This window comes from Coregonus clupeaformis, chromosome 7 (genome assembly GCF_020615455.1).
Source record: "Coregonus clupeaformis isolate EN_2021a chromosome 7, ASM2061545v1, whole genome shotgun sequence".
In the NCBI taxonomy this organism is placed as follows: domain Eukaryota; kingdom Metazoa; phylum Chordata; class Actinopteri; order Salmoniformes; family Salmonidae; genus Coregonus; species Coregonus clupeaformis.
In genome coordinates this window covers 66668863-66695865 of record NC_059198.1, presented here as the reverse complement: position 1 = coordinate 66695865, position 27003 = coordinate 66668863, and the positions used below count along the sequence as shown (strand labels likewise).

At 46.9% G+C, this 27003-nt stretch overlaps 1 protein-coding gene across 3 annotated transcripts in view; it reads left to right on the top strand.

Annotated features, from left to right (window-relative positions):
• Positions 1–27003, top strand: part of LOC123491257 (synaptotagmin-1-like) — a 184051-nt gene that overhangs the window by 133957 nt on the left and 23091 nt on the right. For all 3 annotated transcript variants that reach the window (XM_045221504.1, XM_045221506.1, XM_045221505.1), the window contains 4 exons: positions 503–670; positions 2028–2195; positions 7342–7459; positions 22100–22233. In XM_045221504.1, the coding sequence (XP_045077439.1) occupies positions 503–670; positions 2028–2195; positions 7342–7459; positions 22100–22233 (588 nt within the window). The remainder of the gene's footprint in view (positions 1–502; positions 671–2027; positions 2196–7341; positions 7460–22099; positions 22234–27003) is intronic.

Below are 27003 nucleotides of genomic sequence, written 5' to 3'. Positions count from 1 at the left end.
CCCCGGCCCCCCAGCATGGTTAACAATTATCAGCCTGATGTGAGCAGGCCTCTCACTGCTCTGACAGGTCCTGACCTTGACTGCTGGCCGCCTTAATATTGCTTTGACTTAAACCACAGTGGCTTTCACAGGAGCATTACTTTAATATCACCTATGGCCTGCCTCCATGATTTGGAATGTAAAGAGTTACAGATGAGAAGGTATGGATGAGTCCCTTTGAAGGAGATGACCGATGGGCTTCTTTCTCATAAGGAAATCTAAACTATATGCTCTTGACTTAAATTCTGCTGGTGATCGTTTTAAACCCATGCCATGTAGTATCTCTCCATCCTAGTGTTTTGCACCAGTGATGAGACCGGGGTTTATTCCAATTGAACCAAAGCTTGATGCTCGGTTAGAATGTTGGTGGGATGACAGTCATATCAATGCGCTGGAATTGCTGTGGGTAGGACTGTAGTGCTGACTAGCCTCTGTTGTCTCCCCTCCCCCTTCCTCTCCACAGCTCATAGTAGGGATCATCCAGGCAGCGGACCTTCCAGCCATGGACATGGGCGGCACTTCAGACCCCTATGTCAAGGTCTATCTGCTGCCTGACAAGAAGAAGAAGTTTGAGACCAAGGTCCACCGGAAGACCCTCAACCCCACCTTCAACGAGCAGTTCCAATTCAAGGTAGTTATTCAAGGTATAAGAGTAGACTAGACAATACTTCATCCATGCTACTCTCAAAACCTTGGCTTGTGTAGTAGTAGTAGTAGTAGTAGTAGTAGTAGTAGTAGTAGTAGTAGTAGTAGTAGTTGTAGTAGTTGTAGTAGTAGTAGTAGTAGTAGAAGTAGTAGTAGTAGTAGTAGTAGTAGTAAAGGAATAGGACAAATACACAAACCACACATTGCACACAGTAGTTTAAGCAGGTTGTGTTTATTCGTTCTATACTGACAAAGTCATTTGCATCCTGTGGTGTGATCGCTCGGTAAGGTGTGTAGACACGGAGTAGCTGGCCCAGTAACAAGTTGCTGACAGACTGTCTCTTCGTCCACACAGCCTCTGTATGATTAGGATTCACACAGGCAGATGCAACGCTTCATCTCACCTTTTTCTCTCTCTTTTTCTTGTTTTGATTTGGCCTAAATTTGAGCAAACGTTTCTCAGTTTCGGATATGTGATTGTAGCTACAGTATCTCAGCTGTGGAGGAAGAGTTGTGGCATTCACCCAGCAGTAAAAAGAGCACAGGTGTTTGTCTGCAGCAGTTGCCAGATTGGTTAACCAGTAGCATCATTATTTTGGAATTCAGAAAACATGGTAGATCTGTGAACCTTTATTTATCCCACCGGCGCCTACTTGTAATCACAAGTGGCTCCATTATTGAAATGAAGGAGCAAGGAGTATTCTTTGGTCATGGTGATGATAGTGTCAAGGACAAACTTTGGAAGTCTTATCTCTTTTCTAGCCAATCAGGCAGTTTGTCACCGTGTTGTAACACGTCCCGGTGTATAATGAGCTTTGTCTGGAGAACAGCTCAATTGGAGGCAATCAAGAATCAAATCCCAGACACCACCCTTCTCCCCCCCATCCCCTCTTCACCATCCCCTCCACCAGCACCCCTTCCTTCACCCCAGATCTCTGGCAGATAAGAGTGACTACCGCCTGTCCGTCACAGACAGGACTTGAGGAGGAAGGAGAGGAGGAGGAGGGGGTTTGATTGATTTGTAATGCTCTAGACCTAGAACTTCCCCAACTCGAGACGACTCCTCTCTATTACTTGACAAGCAATACCAGTGCCTGGGAGTAGCAGGACAGATACAGTGCAACCTGCTTTGATGCAGTGTGCCAATCTGGCAGCCATTTTGGAAAGCACCACTATCACCACTATGCTAGTACAGTTGTCAACAATAGACTACTTCGATTTATCCATAGTTTGAGATCAGTAAGTTCCACCAGAAGTCACTTCATTAGAGATAGGTTTCAAGTTCGGTCAAACTCTCTTCTCGTGGTTCTATGCATAATTTCAGTCCTCATGGTTCTCCCCAGGTGCCCTACGTCGAGCTGGGAGGCAAGACGCTGATGATGACGGTGTATGACTTTGACCGCTTCTCCAAGCACGACGCCATCGGAGACGTGAAGCTGCCCATGAACAAGATTGACTTTAGTCACGTGACAGAGGAGTGGCGGGATCTTGTGAGCGCCGAGAAGGAGGAGGTAAATAATAACTCTAAAAGTTCACACATCAGAAACTCCTGATATTTTCTTCCCCAAAGTTACGACAGTTGACTACCAGGATGTGTTAGCACCAAGGTAACAGTTCATTTCTAGAAAATCCACGATCCGTCATTTTTAATGAAACATTTTATTACACAACAATCTTATGACTATGTTAAACATGTTTTACCTGGGATTGAAGAGTGAGCTCAGTGCCATACAGTAGTTGGGGGTATTCCATATCTCTTGGAAAATGTCACTTAGTTATCCCTCCATGCTTCTCATTCTGTTAATAACGTGTGATTTCCCAAGCAGTGGTGCAGGAGATTAAATGTTCAAGGTAAATGTCATGGCGTACAGCATTTAAGCGTGGGTTGCTAGGGGAACCTTGTTTTTAATGGCATGCTTGGTTCATATAAATGTACATTTTCATACCTGTGGTGCCAGAGAGTGGAAGGGCATCTCAATCTGCAGCGTTATTTCAGAACCAGACAAGCTACACCTGATAATTTCACGCAAGGCTGGAGACACTGTCTTAACGCCCTTAAAGTGTTACAGTCGCTCAATTGAGTGGGCTTTCGCTGAAGGACCTTGAAATGTTTTGATTTGATTTGAAAAGGCCACTTTCACCATCGTGAGCACCATTTTAAATACTATATGATTATACAAATGTTGAAATGTGATCATTATGTGAAAACTTTAAGGATAATGTGACACACCAAGCAACTTCTGTGGGTGTATAAGAGACAATAGGGTCAAGAAGAAGTTCCTGGAATGTTTCACACATCAGCCATGCCTCAGTGGCTGCAAATTACACCCAACGAGGTCCTAGCGGCTAGCCAGAGATCCTCTGAACAGCCCAACCACTAGTCTGGTCCCAGATCTGTTTGCCAACTCCTATTTCTCCCCATACATGTACATGTTTGGCACGACCACACTAGACTAAGGGCAAAGTAGGTCCTTCAGAATGGTTCCAATATCCACTCCAAATTGATGGACACATTACCCATATCTATGCAAATATATGCATGCAGGGTATTATTTAAGCAATAAGCAATAAGGCCTGAGGAGGTGTGGTATATGGCCAATATACCACGACTAAGGGCTGTTCTTATGCACGACGCAAAGCGGAGTGCCTGGGCACAGCCCTTAACCGTGGTATATTGGCCATATACCACAAACCCCTGAGGTGCCTTATTGCTATTATAAACTGGTTACACACGTAATTAGAACAGTCATTTTTAACAGTTTTTACTGTTCTAATTACGTGTGTAACCAGTTTATAATAGCAATAAGGCACCTCGGGGGTTTGTGGTATATGGCCAATATTGATTGTGGTATATGGCCGTTTCTGATTGGCTTGAAGGGCATTCTAGAGCATGCATTATTTCCCTATAATGCACGGTATATTAGCACTGTAGAATTCAATGGCTATTTCATTCTTATATGTTCTATGTTTGAGCTGCTTTTGAAAAGCAGATGTCGAATTGAAAACATTGTTGAATTCGATTTTCATAATAGCAAGCTAGGACTGATGGTTTGGTTAGCTAAACTAGCGAGTCTGTTTGTTTGGTTACCAAGGCAACTACTGTCGCTATCTAGTAAACTTGCTAGCTACTTCAGTGGATGTTGAACACATTTCTACCTGCAAATGAACAATTTGTATTGGCAAATGTGTGAAATTATAGCCATGGTATGAAAGGGATAATCAACTCAGAGCTCTATGCGCTCTCTGGAAAATAATGCAACTCAATGGAAGGTCAGTTGCACGCCGCTAGCGCGTCGTGGAACACACCTTCCACGTCGTTCATTATTTTCCACAGAGCGCATAGCCCCTCGTTGATTAACCCTTACATATACAGTCGGTCTGTGGTAAAGATAATATGGCGGCATTCTGTTCACATAACTTTAAAATGAGGTCAAACACTGCCAGAATAATAGATGGAATCCAGATGAATTCAGATGGAATCCAATCTTTTTTAAGCGACACATGATCAACATATCAGGGTGTTTCATAATTTGTTTGTTTCCACCGTGTATTCTTCTAGAAATAAAGGTTACTTACAATGGCGTCTGTTGTCGAGAAGAAAAGTGATGCGGTGACAATTGGATTTACCTGCGAACGTGCTTTGAAAAAACACACCCATATTCACTGACCATGCATTTTATTAGCTACAAAATGTTAGACTCATCCTCGTAGGTTGTGTGACAGTGTTAACATAGCGAAAACAACCTCATCCTGGCGGGTCAAACATGCTCTCGGCAGTGGAGGGTCTAGCAGCTCAAAAGACAGTGCTGGCCTTTCTCAGTTATTTATGGATATATTAGACCGTGATGGCTTCATACAAGCATGATTTACAGTGGGGGAAAAAAGTATTTAGTCAGCCACCAATTGTGCAAGTTCTCCCACTTAAAAAGATGAGAGAGGCCTGTAAAATTCCAGAAAATCACACTGTAGGATTTTTAATGAATTTATTTGCAAATTATGGTTGAAAATAAGTATTTGGTCACCTACAAACAAGCAAGATTTCTGGCTCTCACAGACCTGTAACTTCTTCTTTAAGAGGCTCCTCTGTCCTCCACTCATCACCTGTATTAATGGCACCTGTTTGAACTTGTTATCAGTATACAAGACACCTGTCCTCAACCTCAAACAGTCACACTCCAAACTCCACTATGGCCAAGACCAAAGAGCTGTCAAAGGACACCAGAAACAAAATTGTAGACCTGAACCAGGCTGGGAAGACTGAATCTGCAATAGGTAAGCAGCTTGGTTTGAAGAAATCAACTGTGGGAGCAATTATTAGGAAATGGAAGACATACAAGACCACTGATAATCTCCCTCGATCTGAGGCTCCACGCAAGATCTCACCCCGTGGGGTCAAAATGATTACAAGAACGGTGAGCAAAAATCCCAGAACCACACGGGGGGACCTAGTGAATGACCTGCAGAGAGCTGGGACCAAAGTAACAAAGCCTACCATCAGTAACACACTACGCCGCCAGGGACTCAAATCCTGCAGTGCCAGACGTGTCCCCCTGCTTAAGCCAGTACATGTCCAGGCCCGTCTGAAGTTTGCTAGAGTGCATTTGGATGATCCAGAAGAGGATTGGGAGAATGTCATATGGTCAGATGAAACCAAAATATAACTTTTTGGTAAAAACTCAACTCGTCGTGTTTGGAGGACAAAGAATGCTGAGTTGCATCCAAAGAACACCATACCTACTGTGAAGCATGGGGGTGGAAACATCATGCTTTGGGGTTGTTTTTCTGCAAAGGGACCAGGACGACTGATCCGTGTAAAGGAAAGAATGAATGGGGCCATGTATCGTGAGATTTTGAGTGAAAACCTCCTTCCATCAGCAAGGGCATTGAAGATGAAACGTGGCTGGGTCTTTCAGCATGACAATGATCCCAAACACACCGCCCGGGCAACGAAGGAGTGGCTTCGTAAGAAGCATTTCAAGGTCCTGTTGTGGCCTAGCCAGTCTCCAGATCTCAACCCCATAGAAAATCTTTGGAGGGAGTTGAAAGTCTGTGTTGCCCAGCGACAGCCCCAAAACATCATTGCTCTAGAGGAGATCTGCATGGAGGAATGGGCCAAAATACCAGCAACAGTGTGTGAAAACCTTGTGAAGACTTACAGAAAACGTTTGACCTGTGTCATTGCCAACAAAGGGTATATAACAAAGTATTGAGAAACTTTTGTTATTGACCAAATACTTATTTTCAACCATAATTTGCAAATAAATTCATAAAAAATCCTACAATGTGATTTTCTGGATTTTTTTTCCTCATTTTGTCTGTCATAGTTGACGTGTACCTATGATGAAAATTACAGGCCTCTCTCATCTTTTTAAGTGGGAGAACTTGCACAATTGGTGGCTGACTAAATACTTTTTTTCCCTACTGTATATCAGTGTTTTCTTTTCTCAGTCTCTCTGCCCACGCCTCCCCAGGAGGAGTGTGTATTTATGTTGATGAAGCTGGAACCTCAGTCATTAAAGTGAGAGTCTATTTAGTCCCGTCGGCTCTGGGCTGAGTGTACAGGCCAGGCACAGCTAGATACACTGACTGAGTAATGGCAACCCAGGCTGAGAAGAAACCTGCCCCATATACAACTCACATCTGGCAACCTTATTACAATCTCATCACATATATTTAGTATTAGGGAATAGGTCTTGATTCTAATTTGATGAAAGACCTCTGGTATATAAAGCAATAATCAGTCTTCAGGCCTCCTTGGCCATTGATTTATGATGTGTATTCATAATGGCTGTCTCCAATCATCTGCTGGTTAGACCTGGGACACTTATTGAGCGCCAGTCTGTTCTACTTGTTAATATGGGTAATGTCAGAAATATGTATCCCATTTTTAATCTGTTCACTCTGTGATTACCATTATTTATTTATATGTTGATGTGCATGACACAAGGGAATGATTGATGAAGTTCTGGCTCTCAACAGCTATAACCTCAACCAACTACCCCTACAACAGGGGTGCCCCCCAACTACATTCAGCCGCGGCCCGTTTTGTTCTTGAGTGGATGGTCGGGGGGCCCGAATATAATTACAAATAATTTGCTAAATTGACCGCAAGAAGCCCAAACAGATACTGTGTAATATATGACTAAAACATAATCATTTCAAACCTTGATTACATTGGGATATGATCACATTATGCGTATGAATACTTGGGAACAGATCTCCTAAAGTAAAATCAGTTGGAGCTGATTTCCTGGTGTTTTGTTACAGTATTTTATATCCCCCCAAAAAAAAAGAAATTGCTCAGAAGTAAAATAATGTAATAATAATAATATGCCATTTAGCAGACGCTTTTATCCAAAGCGACTTACAGTCATGTGTGCATACATTTTTACGTATGGGTGGTCCCGGGGATCGAACCCACTACCCTGGCGTTACAAGCGCCATGCTCTACCAATTGAGCTACAAAAATCACCCAAGGGCCAAATTCGGCTTGGGGAACCCTGCCCTACAAAGATATGGGAAAACAGAATCCATGTGAAAGCATGATAGCTTTTAGACAGACAAGACAACACTCCCAAACCATGTTTCACTTCAGCAGACAACTTCATCCTTATTCCTAGCTATGGTCATGACTCCTCTCTCTCTCTCCTCTCACAGCAAGAGAAGCTGGGTGATATCTGCTTCTCCCTGCGATACGTGCCCACCGCCGGCAAGCTGACCGTGGTCATCCTGGAGGCCAAGAACCTGAAGAAGATGGATGTGGGAGGCTTGTCAGGTGAGCAGAGCAGAGCTGAGGGCCACAACAGACGCCTGAGGGCCACAATAAGGATGGCCAAGCAGGATGATTGACAGCCAGGGGGCCTAAGATGGTAGTAAGGCATTTTACCTCCAGACCTGCTCCCACCTGTGTCATGTCCACTCAATAGGAGGGGCTGTCATTTTGAAACCCTCAGTCAAAGCCACACTCACTCTCTGGTAATGAATGCTTTCAGGGTGTTATGTATTAGAAACCATTGTTTTGCCCTCTCCCCTCTCTGTGCTGTTCTAGTGTTTTTGCTGAAGGCTTGGTGAGTCATTGTGGGGCCCAGTGTTTTGTCAGGGTGGACTTTGGGGAAATTTGTGTCTGTTGGAGACATTGAGCTCTGATTGTGCGGTGCTTTCACTCCCCACTGGCTTTCCACACGACATGCTCATCTTTTGTCTAAGAAAATGCATCTTGGGCAGCAATCACTTTAGTCTCTCCTATCTTCCTGCAGCTATTTCTCTCAAACAATAACAGTCCCCTACCAATCATTGCCCATCCTTATATCGGCAGTAGAAAACAGATAGCATCTGAAGTGACTAATTTATATCTAAACTCTCCCTCCAAAATGTATTACCAAGCCAAACATGTGCTGTGGACATCAATAGAAATTGCATTTTGTCCTCCAGAATAATGCCAATGTGAAGGCCGCGGGTGATGCCAACAGAACACGTGTTTAGACCCAGGTACTCCAGGGATCAGTGGTGTGGGTGGTAGTTAAAGGGCTCCACTGTGCAGACCTGCTGTTGTGTGGGAGAAAATACACATGGACAGTAATGATTGCAGTGGGCAGTAATGAACACCCTGCTTTATGTTGAGGGGAGATCCCATAGGGACTACAATAAAAAAAAGCTTTGGAAAGTCACCTGGCCATTGTGGCCATTGTTCACTAATGCACTTGTAGAGGCTCATAGATAGAACACATTTCTAATGAATTGACCAACTCTGAAAAGCAAGCCTGACGCCATGGTAACAGAATGTTCCATTTGCGATTGTGACCACGCATGCACGCACGCACACACACATGTGCAGGTGTGTGTGTATTACAGAGAGTAATCCATCTAGTTTTCGTTGCTGCACCGCTCAGAGAGAAGCAAAGAAATCTCATTTTCTTAACCTCTGCTCTTTCCTCTGGGAAGGAGGGCTATGTGGGTGCGGACCCCTTCTAGCAAGCAGAGCCAGCTGTGTGTATTTCCTGTATGGTCCTCGCAATTTGGGCCATTCAGGAGTTAGAAATAGGAGCCCACCTGAACCATTCATCCCTCCACCCCTACAAAGAGCCCCCCCAATCCCCTATCCTCCTCTTCCTCCCTGTCCTTCCTCCTCACCCTAACCCTCTCCAGGCTGCAGTTACCATGCATCTAGTCCATTCTCCCCACCTCCCCGTTCTCCCCACCTCCCCCGCATCAGTGCCTGACTTACCTAACAGAACCGCTACCTCACTCTAACAACCCAGGACCTTCCCTCATCTGTCAGAGTAGTGTGCCTGGTAGCCATTAGCCAGAACCCATGCCTCCCCGCTGGTATTTTCCACTCGTCGCATTAGCTCTCATCTGTCGTCATTTGCATCATGGGATTGGCCACATCCTAAACTGTCAATCAAGCTGATGAGGTAATAGATGGGAGGCAGTTTGAAGGCCAGGCGGTTACTGTGAGAAACTAATTCAGAAGGAAAGTGGTTAGGAAGGATGGCTGGGCTTGACATGCAATATGCCAGGGGTAATTGGTGCATGGTTTATCTAGTGTGTTTAAAAGGTCAAAGTGGAGCCAAGTCTGGGGATTTCAGGTTAAATTATTAACGTATGGTAATAGCATGTTTTTCATCTCAGTTGCCATTGGATTCAAGGCTCCGAACTATGATTTCCATTTTAATAGCGCATTAGACTGGCTACACAGTTGTGTGTGGGTCTGTGTGTTGGTGTGTGTGTTGCATGTGTCAGAGTGTGTTAGTGTGTGTGTGCATGGATGTCTCTCTTTGCATACTCATATGAGCATACTGTATCATAAAACTTGTAAGAGGATAACATGATTTCTAGCCAATGGCTTCTAGCCATCCCAATACGCTATTGGCACATCATTTCTATCTAATCTATCCAATTGGTAAAGTACATAACACTCTCACCTGGGTTTTATCTGTTTGAAAAATCCACAGAGGGAATGAGAATTATAGGAGCTATTGTTCGACTTTCATGTTCCCCATTGAAGTCCCAAACAGTAGGCTAGATAACAGGCATCTTGTTCCCACTCACACAGCTTATTTGGATGCTCATGTTTTTGAAGTCAACTGAACAATGAACAAGGTAGTGAAGCTGAACACCATGACAGCAATTTTACCTTTTTTAAATGTTATCAGAAAATTGAATTGAAGAATAGCTTGTGCTTGGCTTGTTTTGTTCAAGTTTTGAAAGAGAGTGTTGTCATTCCTTTTGAAAGGAGCCAATACACTGGTATCTCTCTCTCTCCGCCTCTGGGTTTGACTAACCAAATAAACAAATACCAAACAAGCATCATTCCCGTGCACGCTTTAGGGCAGAAAATATTGTTTTTGGACACCTGTACCTGACAAAATGTTGTTCCAATTCAGTTTTCTAACAAGATATGGCAGAGTACTATATCTCAGTTAGCCCATTGTTTGAAGAGGCAACTTCTTCAGAAGTGTCTTTCTGTCAAGAGAATAGACGTCAAAGCCTGGCAGATAGATGAAATAACAGGCATGTATATAATAACAATAATTAGTGACTATCTCACATCGTGACACAGCCAGAACTGGAAGAGGAGGACAAGTAATTGATGGCCTGGGATTGGTCCTTTTCTCCGCTGCTGTCCTGTTTATCGAGCCTAATTATTGCTCAGCAAACGAGACACCGCTAATTTCATTAAAATATGTATAATTATTCATAATTATTCTGATTGCCCCAAAGAATCATAACAGCCAGAATCGCTGTATCATGCTGTGCAGCAAACTTGTTTCAAACATTTTTAAAAGAGCACCTAATCTAATCATCGACAAAAGTTCTCAGCTGAGCCCTCCTGAATCACAGTGGAAGGTTTATTTTAACAGAACTACACTACCGGTCAAAAGTTTTAGAACACCTACTCATTCAAGGGTTTTTCTTTATTTTTACTATTTTCTACATTGTAGAATAATAGTGAATACATCAAACTATGAAATAACACATATGGAATCATGTAGTAACCAAAAAAAGTGTTAAACAAATCAAAATATATTTTATATTAGAGATTCTTCAAATAGCCACCCTTTGCCTTGATGACAGCTTTGCACACGCTTGGCATTCTCTCAACCAGCTTCATGATGTAGTCAGCTGGAATGCATTTCAATTAACAGGTGTGCCTTCTTAAAAGTTAATTTAGTGTATATCCCAGGAGGGACTTATAATACAGCACATACCATGCAATGCATCGCAGGCAAGATACTTGCGTCTTTCTCATCATCTCTGCTGAAGATGTACAGGTAACCTGTATTATAGACTCAAGGTGAGTCCCTATATTTAACTACAGTATATACTGTGACAATGGAACAACTCTCGCTAGTATGACTCACCACAGGAGAGCGCTCCAGCAGGGCTCTTCACTGGCTGTGTGCGGCACTGTGATAACGGCCTATTTCTATGGGTGAAGTATGTAGACCATGTCCCCTCACATAAAAGGTGTACAAGTGTGTAGAAGCATGGAAGAGAACTCAGCGCCACTGCTGCCAACCTACATACAGTGACGTAAATCAAGAGCCAATCAAATCTGTGGTGGTAAATAACATAGTGCTATAGAATAGTATCAGTGTTACATACAGAAGCACAGTGGAGGTTACTGGAGGATGAGTGTCACGGTTTCGGCCGAGGCTGCCTCTCTCCCTTGTTCGGGCAGGCTTCGGCGTTCGTCGTCTCCGGAATTCTAGCTGCCACCGTTCTATGTTCTGTGTTTCCTGTTTGATTAGTTTTGTCTGTTAGCCACACCTGTTTTGTGTTAGGTCTCATTATGCACCCTATTTAGTTCCCTGTTTGTGTGTATAGTGTTGTGTGTAATTGTCGCTTGTCAGATGGTTGCGTAGCTGTGTTATTTTTCCAGTACGCCAGGATTAGTAGTGTCCTCCTCTGTTTAGGAGAGTTTTGCGCACTGTGTTTTCGTGCGATCGTGTGTTGACGCCTGTGCGCGTCTGTTTGGCCTCCTGCCGTTTGTGGATTATTTTTGCATAGTAAAGTCTTGTTGGACTGTACCTCTGCTTCTGCGCCTGATTCCCCACCACACCATCACTACATCGTTGACAGAATTACACACCTTAAACATGGAATCAGCGGGAGCCGAAGCAGCGCCGACGAGACTGGAGGTCCAGGTTCGGGAGCAACAGGAACAGATCCTCCAGATGGGAACCGCCCTGCAGGAGGTAATCACCACGCTCCGAGGCTGGGGCGCACCTCCAACACCTTCCTCACCGCCAGCCCAGCCAGCACCATCGGCCAGCCTGCCCATTCCAGCGCCAGAACACCGAGGGATCCGACTCGCTCTCCCGAGGGCCTACGACGGAACCGCGGCTGGGTGTCAGGGATTCCTCCTCCAGGTGGAGTTGTACCTGGCCACCGTACACCCGGCACCCTCGGGGCATGAGAGCGTGTCTGCCCTGATATCCTGCCTGTCCGGGAAGGCGTTGGAATGGGCCAACGCGGAGTGGAGGAAGATCGACGCCGCGAGTATCACCTACGACGAGTTCTCCCGCCGCTTTAGGGCGGTGTTCGACCATCCCCCGGAGGGAAAGCGGCGGGGAGCGTCTGGTCTTCCTCCGGCAGGGGAGGAGGAGTGCTCAGGAATTCGCGCTTGAATTCCGTACTCTAGCGGCTGATGCAGGGTGGAATGAGCGGGCCCTCGTCGATATATATCGATGTAGCCTAAGAGAGGACGTCCGTAGGGAGCTGGCCTGTAGGGGACACCAGTCTCTCTTTCGACCAGCTGGTCGACATGTCAATCAGGTTAGATAACCTATTGGCCACCCGCGGACGTCCTGAGGGGGGTCCGTCCATTTCACCCTCCAGCGCATCCGAGCCGTGTCCTATGGAGCTCGGGGCGCTGGCGCTAGAGATAGGAGGAGTCGGCAGGTGAGGGGGTCCATCCACTGCACCAACTGTGGTCGGGGAGGACACACCGCGGCTAGGTGCTGGGGATGGCCTCCTCGGGGAGATGACGACAGGTCCCGCACTGGGGATTCCCTCCAGGTGAGTAGGCGCCCCACTCACCCAGAGCTCACTGTTGCCCATTTTTGTATGCCTGTGCGTTTTCCGCAGGTGGCACCTCATTCCCAGTATAAGGCGCTGGTAGATTCAGGCGCGGCTGGGAATTTTATTGATAAGAAGTTTTGTTTAGAGTTAGGGTTTCCCCTTCTCCCTGTTGATGTTCCTTTTCCCGTTCACGCCCTAGAGAGTCGTCCGTTGGGTACGGGCTTAATCAGGGAGGTCACAGCGCCACTTAGGATGTGTGCGCAGGGGAGTCATCAGGAGATAATTCAACTGTTTCTGATTGACTCTCCTGCGTATCCGGTGGTGCTGGGCATGCCCTGGTTAAGTACCCATAACCCCGTTATTTCGTGGCAGGAGAGGGCTCTGATGGAGTGGTCTGCTCAGTGTGTGGGTAGATGTTTGGGCGTTTCCATAGGGGCTACCTCGGTGGAGAGTCCAAACCAGGTGCCCGCATTGCACATTCCACCTGAGTATGGGGATTTGGCTATTGCGTTTAGTAAGGCGAGGGCGACGCGGTTGCCACCCCATAGGCAGGGGGATTGTGCGATAGACCTTCAGGCAGGAGCTGCGCTCCCACGGAGTCATGTGTATCCTCTGTCTCAGGAGGAGAAGAAAGCTATGGAGGTTTACATAGACGAATCACTGAGACAAGGATACATACGGCCGTCCACTTCCCCGCGTCCTCGAGTTTCTTTTTCGTGAAGAAAAAGGATGGGGGTTTGCGTCCGTGCATCGATTACCGTGGTCTCAATCAGATTACGGTGAAGTATAGTTATCCACTCCCGCTGATTGCGACCATGACTGAGTCGTTGCATGGGGCGCGTTTCTTCACGAAATTAGATCTCAGGAGCGCGTACAACTTGGTGCGCATCAGGAAGGATGATGAATGGAAAACAGCCTTTAGTACCACCTCGGGCCATTACGAGTATCTAGTCATGCCATACGGGTTGATGAATGCTCCGTCAGTTTTCCAATCATTCGTGGATGAGATCTTCAGGGACATGCAGGGACAGGGAGTCGTGGTGTACATAGATGACATTCTCGTGTACTCACCTACCCGTGTCGAGCATGTGGCCCTGGTGCGCAGGGTGTTGCGGAGGCTGGTGGAGCACGACCTGTATGTGAAGGCAGAGAAGTGTCTGTTTTTCCAGGAGTCGATTTCCTTTTTGGGGTATCAGTTGTCTGCGTCAGGGGTGAAGATGGAGGTAGACCGAGTGTCAGCCGTGCGTAATTGGCAAACACCAACCACTGTGAAAGAGGTGCAGCAGTTTTTGGGGGTTTGCGAATTACTACCGGAGGTTTATCCGGGGTTTTGGGCAAGTGGCAGCTCCCATCACGTCTCTCTTAAAGGGGGCCCGGTGCGTCTGCAGTGGTCAGTCGAGGCGGACAGGGCGTTTGAGAAGCTGAAGGACCTGTTCACCTCGGCTCCGGTGCTGGCGCATCCGGATCCCTCTTTACCATTTCAGGTAGAGGTGGACGCGTCTGAGGCCGGTATTGGCGCCGTGCTTTCACAACGGTCAGGCGCGCCACCTAAACTCCGCCCCTGTGCCTTCTATTCCAAGAAGCTCAGCCCGGCGGAGCGAAATTATGACGTAGGGGACAGGGAGCTGTTAGCTGTGGTACAGGCCCTTAAGGTGTGGAGGCACTGGCTTGAGGGGGCTCAACACCCTTTCCTCATTTTGACGGACCACCGTAACCTGGAGTACATCCGGGCAGCGAGGAGGCTGAACCCTCGACAGGCTAGATGGAGTATGTTTTTGACCCGTTTCTCTTTTAAGATCACCTACATCCCTGGGTCACAAAACGGTAAGGCAGATGCGCTGTCTCGGCGGTATGACGGGGAGGAGAGGTCCGTGGAGCCCACTCCCATACTGCCGGAGTCGTGTCTAGTGGCACCGGTGGTGTGGGAGCTCGATTCTGAGCTCGAGCGGGCATTACGCACCGACCCTAGTCCACCACAATGCCCGGAGGGTCGGAAGTATGTTCCGCTCGAGTGTCGGGATCGATTGATCTATTGGGCTCACACGTCACCCTCCTCTGGACATCCGGGTATCGGCCGGACAGTGCACTGTCTTAGTGCCAAATATTGGTGGCCCACGTTGGCCAGGGATGTGAGGGTTTATGTTTCCTCCTGCTCGGTGTGCGCCCAGTGTAAGGCGCCTAGACATCTGCCTAGGGGTAAGTTACTGCCCCTGCCCGTTCCACAACGGCCATGGTCCCACCTCTCGGTGGATTTTATAACTGACCTTCCCCTCTCTCAAGGGAATACTACACTCCTGGTCGTTGTGGACCGGTTCTCTAAGGCCTGTCGTTTGCTCCCCATGCCGGGTCTTCCTACTGCCCTACAGACCGCCGAAGCACTATTCACTCATGTGTTCCGGCACTACGGGGTGCCCGAGGACATTGTGGCTGACCGGGGTCCCCAATTCACCTCCAGAGTCTGGAGAGCGTTTATGGAGCGGTTGGGGGTCTCGGTGAGCCTCACCTCGGGTTACCACCCGGAGAGTAATGGGCAGGTGGAACGCGTAAACCAGGATGTGGGCAGGTTTCTCAGAACATACTGCCGGGACCGGCCGGAGGAGTGGGCGAGATATGTGCCCTGGGCCGAGATGGCACAGAACTCTCTCCGCCACTCCTCCACCCAACTAACCCCTTTTCAGTGTGTTTTAGGGTACCAGCCGGTTCTGGCACCATGGCATGAGAGCCAGATCGAGGCCCCCGCTGTGGATGAGTGGGTGCGGCGCTCGGAGGAGACGTGGAACGCTGCACACGTCCATCTGCAGCGTGCCATACGTCGACAGAAGACGAGCGCCGACCTACACCGCAGTGAGGGGCCTGTGTACGCACCTGGAGATCGAGTCTGGCTCTCTGCCAGAAACCTGCCCCTCCGCCTGCCCTGTCGGAAACTGGGTCGGCGGTTTGTAGGGCCATTTAAAGTCCTGAGAAGGTTGAACGAGGTTTGTTATAGATTACAGTTACCAGTGGAGTATAAGTGTATTAACCCCTCGTTCCATGTGTCCCTTCTCAGGCCGGTGGTAGCGGGCCCACTCCAAGAACATGAGATCTTGGAGACTCCTCTGCCCCCGTTGGACATCGAGGGGGCACCGGCGTACACCGTGAAATCCATCTTGGATTCTAGACGTCGGAGGGGGGGTCTTCAGTATCTAGTGGAGTGGGAGGGGTACGGTCCGGAGGAGCGGTGCTGGGTGCCGAGGAGAGACATTTTGGACCCGTCGCTCCTGACGGAATTCCATCGGGGGTATCCGACGCGCCCTGCACCGCGGCCTCCGGGTCGTCCCCAAGGCCGGAGTCGGCGCGCGTCTGGAGCCGCGCGTCAAGGGGGGTACTGTCACGGTTTCGGCCGAGGCTGCCTCTCTCCCTTGTTCGGGCAGGCTTCGGCGTTCGTCGTCTCCGGAATTCTAGCTGCCACCGTTCTATGTTCTGTGTTTCCTGTTTGATTAGTTTTGTCTGTTAGCCACACCTGTTTTGTGTTAGGTCTCATTATGCACCCTATTTAGTTCCCTGTTTGTGTGTATAGTGTTGTGTGTAATTGTCGCTTGTCAGATGGTTGCGTAGCTGTGTTATTTTTCCAGTACGCCAGGATTAGTAGTGTCCTCCTCTGTTTAGGAGAGTTTTGCGCACTGTGTTTTCGTGCGATCGTGTGTTGACGCCTGTGCGCGTCTGTTTGGCCTCCTGCCGTTTGTGGATTATTTTTGCATAGTAAAGTCTTGTTGGACTGTACCTCTGCTTCTGCGCCTGATTCCCCACCACACCATCACTACATCGTTGACAATGAGTACATGCTTGTTAAGATAATGGATGTACTATCTCCACTGTGCCACCTCTCCCCCCCCTCTCTCTCTCTCTCTACCTCTCTCTCTCTCTCTCTCTCTCTCTCTCGCTCTCGCTCTCTCTCAGTCACAGTGGATAGTGAGGCTGTTCATAACAGGATAATGGACCTTCTCAGTGAGGAGGTTATCACATCAACCAGTCCTCTAGTATTAATGAACCTGCACTGTCCTCACCCAGTGCTCCCACACCGCTCTACACCACACCACACCGCACACCATCAAGCCTCTCGGCTGGAGACCATATTATTTGTTTTGTTTCTCATGCATACTGCCCAGTTGATTAAGGGAGCTCCAGGTTCACAGTGCCACTCCAGTTACTTACACAGCCAAGGTGTGGAAAGCAATGAGGCCAGGTGCTATTATAATGATGAATGAATGGAAAACCAATTTGGTGGTGATTAGGGAAATGCAGAAGTTTGGAAGTGTGTATGTGTGTGCGTGTGTGTGCGTGCACATGCGCATGTGTGTGTGTACGGCATGTGTGAGTTTTCCATGCTCTGTGTGTGTCTGTGGTGTGTGTGCGCCGTAGTGGAGTTGCGTGCGAATAATTCATGTCAAATCCAAGTCTGTAAAACTGAGATGACAGTGGGGCCCTGCATGCCCCTCCTCCACGGCCCATCCAGAACGATGGGAGGGAAACTAAACTAAGATGACAGCTAAGCTATATTTAACCTGCTTGAGTTGATGTTCGTTCAACATCTCGTACACAGCCCCCGCAAGCCAACACCCAGCACGCTCGAGTAAGCAGCCAACGTTTACTAGCGGCTTTCGGTTTTTACCGCTTGGCCTTCTTACGCTCAATAGACTAATTATGATTGGCATTGATTGCTATTCTCTTTCACTAAGGCCTATAATCCGAAGTAAACAGCAATGACTAGCTATCGACAATCTTAAAGCCTAGATCTTAGAGCTTCTGTTGAATCTGACGGGTGAATGCACAGTAACGCTGACATAGTCTCGTAACGGTAGGAATGAATATAATGTATTTGTTTTGGATGCACACACTGTCATGTTAAAAGGTCCTCTGTCATCTGTTTGTCACAGAGCCAGCTGGGATAGAGAAGGTCCTGTTGTGGCTGCTGCTCTGACAGATCGTATGGGACAGGTGCCTGCATTGTCTCCTCCACAAACACCTGCAGCCGACGTCGCTCATGTCCTCCCCGTTAGTCACTTCTCCACACATCTGCTACTTCCTGTTCACGGGGAAGGGAGGGAGACTCTTTATAAATGGGCACAGCATCTTTTCATAATACCCCGGCCCATTGCCAGTGAACCAGATGAGTGACTGTCACGCTTGCGGCAAGGATCTGCCTCCGTATACCAAAGTGTAGACAGACACAGCGGACGGAGACAGCGCTCTCTCTCTCTCTCTCTCTCTTTGCAACAGGTGCATCACATCAGCTGCCGCGGCCACTCATCCACAAAATGGGCAGAGATTAGAGCTGTCTGGGACGAGACGCCGAAATGAGCCGGATATGAGTTGCGGTGCGTCGCCCGCCAAAACCCAATAATACTGGCAGCGAGATAAGAAGAGTCTGGGTAGAATAGGGCTGAAAGCCACGGGACACCACAGGTGTTTTTCTAATGGTGGAGGGATAGGTTATCTGTGATAACCCTGTCTGGTTATTGTTGTTGTTGTGTGTATTCAGCCTCAGTCTCTAAGGATAGGGGGATTCATTTATCCAGTGCTGGTCATTCAGGGCCAGGCCCAGGCCTGTGTGGATGGTCAAGAGGAGGCAGAGGCAGCCAAATATACGGTTGGAATGGGAAGGAGTTGGAATTTATCTACATGGTTGTGAATGTGAGGTCTTTTTTATACAGAGATAAAAGATTTCTGCGCAGGTTCAAGACTGTTGCAACTGATGATCATGAGCAGGGTTGAAGAAATACAGGGGTGTGTGAATGACTGCCTGTGTGCGTTACAGCTTTCACAGCCATGTATCAGGATCTGAAGCAGCAGGATCTGTTATCGGTCTGCTTTGACAGTCCCAACAAAGGCGATTGAGCCTAACCTCCACAGAGACCTTGGGGACCATACTTAGGTCATCCACAAACTTCCCCCATTAACTTCCAACCATTACCTATTAGAAAAGCTTCCTATCAGTGTCAGCAGCAAAGGTGTAGAAGTCTGATTGTTTGTAATCGGCTCTCTCATGACACATCTTTAGTTTCCTACAGGGACATTAGTAGAACCTATAAAGGAGGGAACTTGGCTGAAAAGAATTCACTGCACACAACAAAGAAAGAGAAAAAACAGTAAAGGGGTTGTTGATAGAAGAGTCTGATAGAAAGTCCTAATACGGCTATGTGATGCTCACAGTCTGACACTGAAGAAGATTCCCATTTAGATACTGCTGGGCCTATTCACTAACACACACACCTCTCATCCTACTGCTGGGCCTATTCACTAACACACACACACCTCTCATTCTACTGCTGGGCCTATTCACTAACACACACACACCTCTCATTCTACTGCTGGGCCTATTCACTAACACACACACACCTCTCATTCTACTGCTGGGCCTATTCACTAACACACACACACCTCTCATTCTACTGCTGGGCCTATTCACTAACACACACACACCTCTCATCCTACTGCTGGGCCTATTCACTAACACACACACCTCTCATCCTACTGCTGGGCCTATTCACTAACACACACACCTCTCATCCTACTGCTGGGCCTATTCACTAACACACACACACCTCTCATTCTACTGCTGGGCCTATTCACTAACACACACACACCTCTCATCCTACTGCTGGGCCTATTCACTAACACACACACACCTCTCATTCTACTGCTGGGCCTATTCACTAACACACACACACCTCTCATCCTACTGCTGGGCCTATTCACTAACACACACACACACCTCTCATTCTACTGCTGGGCCTATTCACTAACACACACACACCTCTCATTCTACTGCTGGGCCTATTCACTAACACACACACATCTCTCATCCTACTGCTGGGCCTATTCACTATCACACACACCTCTCATCCTACTTCTGGGCCTATTCACTAACACACACACACCTCTCATCCTACTGTTGGGCCTATTCACTAACACACACACACACACCTCTCATTCTACATTCATCCATACAAAAAAATAAAATAAATGTATGCACGCATGACTGTAAGTCGCTTTGGATAAAAGCGTCTGCTAAATGGCATATTATTATTATTATTATTACTGCTGGGCCTATTCACTGACACACACCTCTCATCCTACTGCTGGGCCTATTCACTGACACACACCTCTCATCCTACTGCTAGGCCTATTCACTAACACACACACCTCTCATCCTACTGCTGGGCCTATTCATTAACACACACACACCTCTCATCCTACTGCTGGGCCTATTCACTGACACACACACACCTCTCATCCTACTGCTGGGCCTATTCACTGACACACACCTCTCATCCTACTGCTGGGCCTATTCACTAACACACACACCTCTCATCCTACTGCTGGGCCTATTCACTAACACACACACCTCTCATCCTACTGCTGGGCCTATTCACTAACACACACACCTCTCATCCTACTGCTGGGCCTATTCACTGACACACACCTCTCATCCTACTGCTGGGCCTATTCACTGACACATACCTCTCATCCTACTGCTGGGCCTATTCACTAACACACACACACCTCTCATTCTACTGCTGGGCCTATTCACTGACACACACCTCTCATCCTACTGCTGGGCCTATTCACTATCACACACACCTCTCATCCTACTGCTGGGCCTATTCACTAACACACACACACCTCTCATTCTACTGCTGGGCCTATTCACTGACACACACCTCTCATTCTACTGCTGGGCCTATTCACTGACACACACCTCTCATCCTACTGCTGAGCCTATTCACTGACACACACACACCTCTCATCCTACTGCTCTTTTATCATCCCATAGCCCTCACCGCACCGCAGGAGAGTAATAAACGTCACAATGGACACCCGCTCTCGAGGCTGCATTCTCTTTCTCTCTCTCTATTTCTCTCTCTCTTTGTTCTTTCTGTTCTCTCCATTCTGGCCTTTCACTCTCTCGCTCCGTTCACTCAGTTCTCTCTGTCTTTCTCTCTTTCCCTCTGTCCATTGCCTTTCTTTCTCTCTTTTTCATTCTGTCTGTTCTGCTTCTCTTTTTCTCTGTCTCTTAATGTACACTGCGCGCACAACTATGGGATGAGCCTGCCAGTGAGCAATCTGCTCTTACAGATGTAGGATCTTAATTTGAGCCAGTTTTCCACAGCTGGAAAATAATCCTGCAGCAACAGGAAATGTGAATTATTATGTGGATTATAATTAATGAACATTTTTGTAGGGGTTGATCCATTTTTCGTTAAGGCAAATCAAGTCTGAAATTTTAAAGTGGAAATTACAAACTTTAGAAGCCTTTTTAAAACTCAAATACACTACAAGTTTGCGTTTCCTGCTGTGTAGGAACATTCTCAGCAACAAAAGAGTGATCAAATTAAGATCCTACATCTGTAGTCTATCACTCTAAATTGGATAACAGATGTTTGCCATTGCTTTTTTCAATGTTTGCCACTACTAGGAATCCCACAGATGTTCCAGAGTCAAAACTGTCTTTTCCAGCCAAAAGCCCAATAAAGGCATCTGGGAACCAGCAGTATATTAGAACAAGAGAGCATTATGAGGATTGATACTGATGCCTTGCTTCATTGATCCATTACCATGCTGGTGCTCAGTTGTAACTACCATCCTTTCCCTTAATGTTATTGGTCGTTTAGCCCAATTACCATGCCATATCCTATTCTATTTATTTGTGTTTGTTGATCCTAGAACCAACAAACGCTGTCTCGTCTTGAAAGATAAATGGCGTAACCTGTTTTCATTAAGATAAGTCTGTCTACTATCTAGCTCAAATTGGTTTCAATGGCAGTCCATTACCAAGGCTCATTAGCTTTCCAAAACTCAAGCGTCTTGTCTCAAACAGGGTGCCACTCCTCTCCCTCCTCTCCCCCCTCCACTTCCCACTTGTCATTAGCATTCAGGAGGAGTAAACAAATCCGGAGTGCGAGCCATGCTAGTCCAACGTCCTGAATGCCAATGATAAAGCAGGAAGGCTGATGGGTGAGTCTGCATCTTTTACTGGTCCTCTTGACCTGATTACCAGAGAGAGGGGGGCCACAGGGCCAACCACAGCAGGCCCACTCTGGAGAGGCTTGAGTCGTCATTATTGGGGAACGGAAATGAGGCCCTCCAGTGAAAGTGCTTCTGTAGGCGAAAACATGAGCCACTTGAAAAAGAAGCGAAATTCTATTCATAGAAATTGTGCGCAACTCTGTTTCTCTTGCATATGATTTGAAATGGGTTTGTAAGTACGGTGAACGTTATCAGACGATAAATCCAAAGAAACGGATGGACAAGGTGTGACTAAAACATATGAGTGCATATACACCAGAAAGGGAGGGTGTATATGCCTTGTGGCAGTAGGTTCTAACCTGGCCCTCTCTTCTTTCCTCAGATCCCTACGTGAAGATCCACCTGATGCAGAACGGGAAAAGGCTGAAGAAGAAGAAGACGACAATCAAGAAGAACACCCTCAACCCTTACTACAACGAGTCCTTCAGCTTTGAAGTGCCATTTGAACAAATCCAGGTAATGGTGTTGTACATCCCCATGTCTTGGGAGTTCTCCATGTTGTTGAAGCTTTAAGGGTAGATCTAATTGATCTCAGTCATAAAGCACCAAGTCAAGTTTTTTTAAAGGATACTTAAACTAAGACTTTGAGCCAACACCGAGACAGGAGATTGTGTTCACAGCTTGTGGCTACTAAGAGTGATTGTCGTAGAAATATTTGATTCAAAAGTAGTTAACTCAAAAATATCTCTCAAGAAACTGGAGCTTGTGAATCCAAAAATTAGACTTTATTATTGCGTAACAAAGCCGAGCTGCTCCATGGAGCAGCTGCTTGCCCTTGGCTTAAAGATCTCCTTTTATACACATACAAATGCATAGTCATGCTTACATATAATATATAGTTACTCCTCCTAAGATAAATGATTAACATCTGTCACTGTCACGCCACCGTTACCTTTCAAAGTCCAATAACACATGTTGTTTACTCTTACAAGAGCTACGTGCGCTTTCCAGTTGAGGCCTCTTTCCCTTATCTCTTTATATTGGTGGTGTGACTCAGACACTTTCTTAAAAAATAAGATACATACATTGATTAAAGCATGGTTACACACTGTATTGGCTATATTCCATATTTAGACATACATCTGGATTATAAAAATGTCAATCATGTTTACTATATTTTACCTTTGACATTTCCCAACATTTTGCCTTAATGATACATAATTTATTTCCATATATTCCCCCCTTTGGGACTTCCAATAAAGTCCCAATAATTCAAAGATTAATTTTAAATGAATGTAAGCCTGTGCATTTACTTATTCTTAGCCTTGCCATATGTGGTTACATTTTATATGCATATATTTAAACCAATATATCTTCCTCATTGTTTGACCCATCCTGATGAGGACCCAGAGCCCAGTCAGGTATTGGATACAAGTCTGAAAGGTTTTCCTCTACATTAACCTCCAAGTTTTCCTGTTGGGCTTTGTAACCATGGCAGGCCCATCCTCCCCCAGGAACAACACCATACAGACATTCAGGATTCCCAAATGGACAGTCCATTGGTCCTCCTTTAATATTACAAGGTTTCCCATATTCATTAACATACTGTCCTGGAGCTCCCTGAACTGGGTGTATTTCTTTGGCTGAACTAGTAACAATGGTCTGTACAGTCATTTGTTTTACTGTGGTTTGAATCAAAAGTGATTTTAACAGAGGTAGTATACAACAAAACACTATTCCCATCACTACTAATGATACAGTGGGGAAAAAAAGTATTTAGTCAGCCACCAATTGTGCAAGTTCTCCCACTTAAAAAGATGAGAGAGGCCTGTAATTTTCATCATAGGTATGACAGACAAATTGAGATTTTTTTTCTCCAGAAAATCACATTGTAGGATTTTTTATGAATTTATTTGCAAATTATGGTGGAAAATAAGTATTTGGTCACCTACAAACAAGCAAGATTTCTGGCTTTCACAGACCTGTAACTTCTTCTTTAAGAGGCTCCTCTGTCCTCCACTCGTTACCTGTATTAATGGCACCTGTTTGAACTTGTTATCAGTATAAAAGACACCTGTCCACAACCTCAAACAGTCACACTCCAAACTCCACTATGGCCAAGACCAAAGAGCTGTCAAAGGACACTAGAAACAAAATTGTAGACCTGCACCAGGCTGGGAAGACTGAATCTGCAATAGGTAAGCAGCTTGGTTTGAAGAAATCAACTGTGGGAGCAATTATTAGGAAATGGAAGACATACAAGACCACTGATAATCTCCCTCGATCTGGGGCTCCACGCAAGATCTCACCCCGTGGGGTCAAAATGATCACAAGAACGGTGAGCAAAAATCCCAGAACCACACGGGGGGACCTAGTGAATGACCTGCAGAGAGCTGGGACCAAAGTAACAAAGCCTACCATTAGTAACACACTACGCCACCAGGGACTCAAATCCTGCAGTGCCAGATGTGTCCCCCTGCTTAAGCCAGTACATGTCCAGGCCCGTCTGAAGTTTGCTAGAGTGCATTTGGATGATCCAGAAGAGGATTGGGAGAATGTCATATGGTCAGATGGAACCAAAATAGAACTTTTTGGTAAAAACTCAACTCGTCGTGTTTGGAGGACAAAGAATGCTGAGTTGCATCCAAAGAACACCATACCTACTGTGAAGCATGGGGGTGGAAACATCATGCTTTGGGGCTGTTTTTCTGCAAAGGGACCAGGACGACTGATCCGTGTAAAGGAAAGAATGAATGGGGCCATGTATTGTGAGATTTTGAGTGAAAACCTCCTTCCATCAGCAAGGGCATTGAAGATTAAACGTGGCTGGGTCTTTCAGCATGACAATGATCCCAAACACACCGCCCGGGCAACGAAGGAGTGGCTTCGTAAGAAGCATTTCAAGGTCCTGGAGTGGCCTAGCCAGTCTCCAGATATCAACCCCATAGAAAATATTTGGAGGGAATTGAAAGTCTGTGTTGCCCAGCGACAGCCCCAAAACATCACTGCTCTAGAGGAGATCTGCATGGAGGAATGGGCCAAAATACCAGCAACAGTGTGTGAAAACCTTGTGAAGACTTACAGAAAACGTTTGACCTGTGTCATTGCCAACAAAGGGTATATAACAAAGTATTGAGAAACTTTTGTTATTGACCAAATACTTATTTTCCACCATAATTTGCAAATAAATTCATAAAAAATCCTACAATGTGATTTTCTGGAGAAAAAAATTCTCATTTTGTCTGTCATAGTTGACGTGTACCTATGATGAAAATTACAGGCCTCTCTCATCTTTTTAAGTGGGAGAACTTGCACAATTGGTGGCTGACTAAATACTTTTTTCCCCCACTGTATACCTATCATTATTGCCATTTTTGTAAGCATTGCACCCCATTTTCACAAAGTTAAGTCCATCCAGTCCCAAACATGAGCATCATGCCCAGCATTGTCCTTAACCTCTTTTTGTAGTCCTTTGAGCTTAGTCATTGCTTCAGTGAATGAACCATCCGGGGCAGTGTTATTGGGGATAAAAGTACAACATTCATCTCCAAACATAACACAAACTCCACCTTTCTCCGCTAATAGCCAGTTTAAAGCCTGCCTATTCTGCCATGCCATTCTACTAGTAGCCTGTACTTGCTCTCCTAAAGCTGATAATGCAGAGTCTGTGTAATTAATAAACCTTTGTTGATTATAATAAATATAATTGATCCATTCTAGGTTTTTGTTGGGTGAAATCCAGACAAATATTGATTCTAATCCTGCTTTAATTTAATATCTTGCCTTATATTGTCAAGGGGTGCTGAAGGTGGGTGTGGTGCATGAATCAAGCGCAGGACGCAGAAGCTCAGTCCAAAAGACTTTAGTGCAATATTCACGTAGAAAATAAGCACAATAAGCCCGAAGGCGAAATAACGGCGCACACAGGCGTCAACCAAACGGCGCACTAACATGTGCGAAAAACCTCTCCAAAACACTGGAGGGAAGTACGTAGCTCCAACACGAAACAGAAGAGCAATCACACACAACGAGAACTAAATAGGACACTAACGAGGACTAACAAGACACAGGTGTACAACATCAAGACAAAACCAAACGAACATGAAACATCGATCGGTGGCAGCTAGTACTCCGGGGACGACGACCTCCGAAGCCTGCCCGAACCAGGAGGAGGAGCAGCCTCGGCCGAAACCGTGACAGTACCCCCCCCTTGACGCGCGGCTCCAGCCGTGCGCCGACCCCGGCCTCGGGGACGACCAGGAGGACGCGGAGCAGGGCGCGCGGGATGGTCCCGGTGGAACTCCGACAGGAGAGATGGGTCTAGGATGTCCCTCCGCGGCACCCAGCACTGCTCCTCCGGGCCGTACCCCTCCCACTCCACGAGATACTGGAGACACCCCATCCGGCGTCTTGAGTCCAAGATGGACCGAACGGTGTACGCCGGAGCCCCCTCGATGTCCAGTGGGGGCGGAGGAGTCTCCCCTATCTCATTGTCCTGGAGTGGACCAGCTACCACCGGCCTGAGAAGAGACACATGGAACGAGGGGTTAATATTCTTATTCTCAACAGGTAGATGTAACCTATAACACACCTCGTTCAATCTTCTCAGGACTTTAAAGGGCCCCACAAACCGCCGACCCAGCTTCCGGCAGGGCAGGCGGAGGGGTAGGTTTCTGGTAGAGAGCCAGACTCGATCTCCGGGTGCGTACACCGGCCCCTCACTGCGGTGGAGATCGGCGCTCGCCTTGTGACGAAGGACGGCCCGCTGCAGGTGGACGTGGGCAGCGTTCCACGTCTCTTCCGAGCGCCTCATCCAATCATCCACCGCAGGGGCCTCGATCTGGCTCTGCTGCCAAGGTGCCAGAACCGGCTGGTAACCTAACACACATTGGAAGGGGGTTAGGTTGGTAGAGGAGTGGCGGAGAGAGTTCTGGGCCATCTCTGCCCAGGGAATGTACCGTGCCCACTCCTCCGGCCGGCCCTGGCAATACGACCTCAGAAACCTACCCACATCCTTGTTGACACGTTCTACCTGCCCGTTACTCTCCGGGTGGTACCCTGAGGTAAGGCTAACCGAGACCCCCAAACGCTCCATGAACGCTCTCCAAACACGGGAGGTAAACTGGGGGCCTCGATCAGACACTATATCCTCGGGTACCCCGTAATGCCGGAAGACGTGGGTAAATAGGGCCTCAGCGGTCTGTAGGGCAGTAGGAAGACCCGACATAGGGAGAAGACGACAGGCCTTAGAGAACCGGTCCACAACGACCAGGATGGTGGTATTCC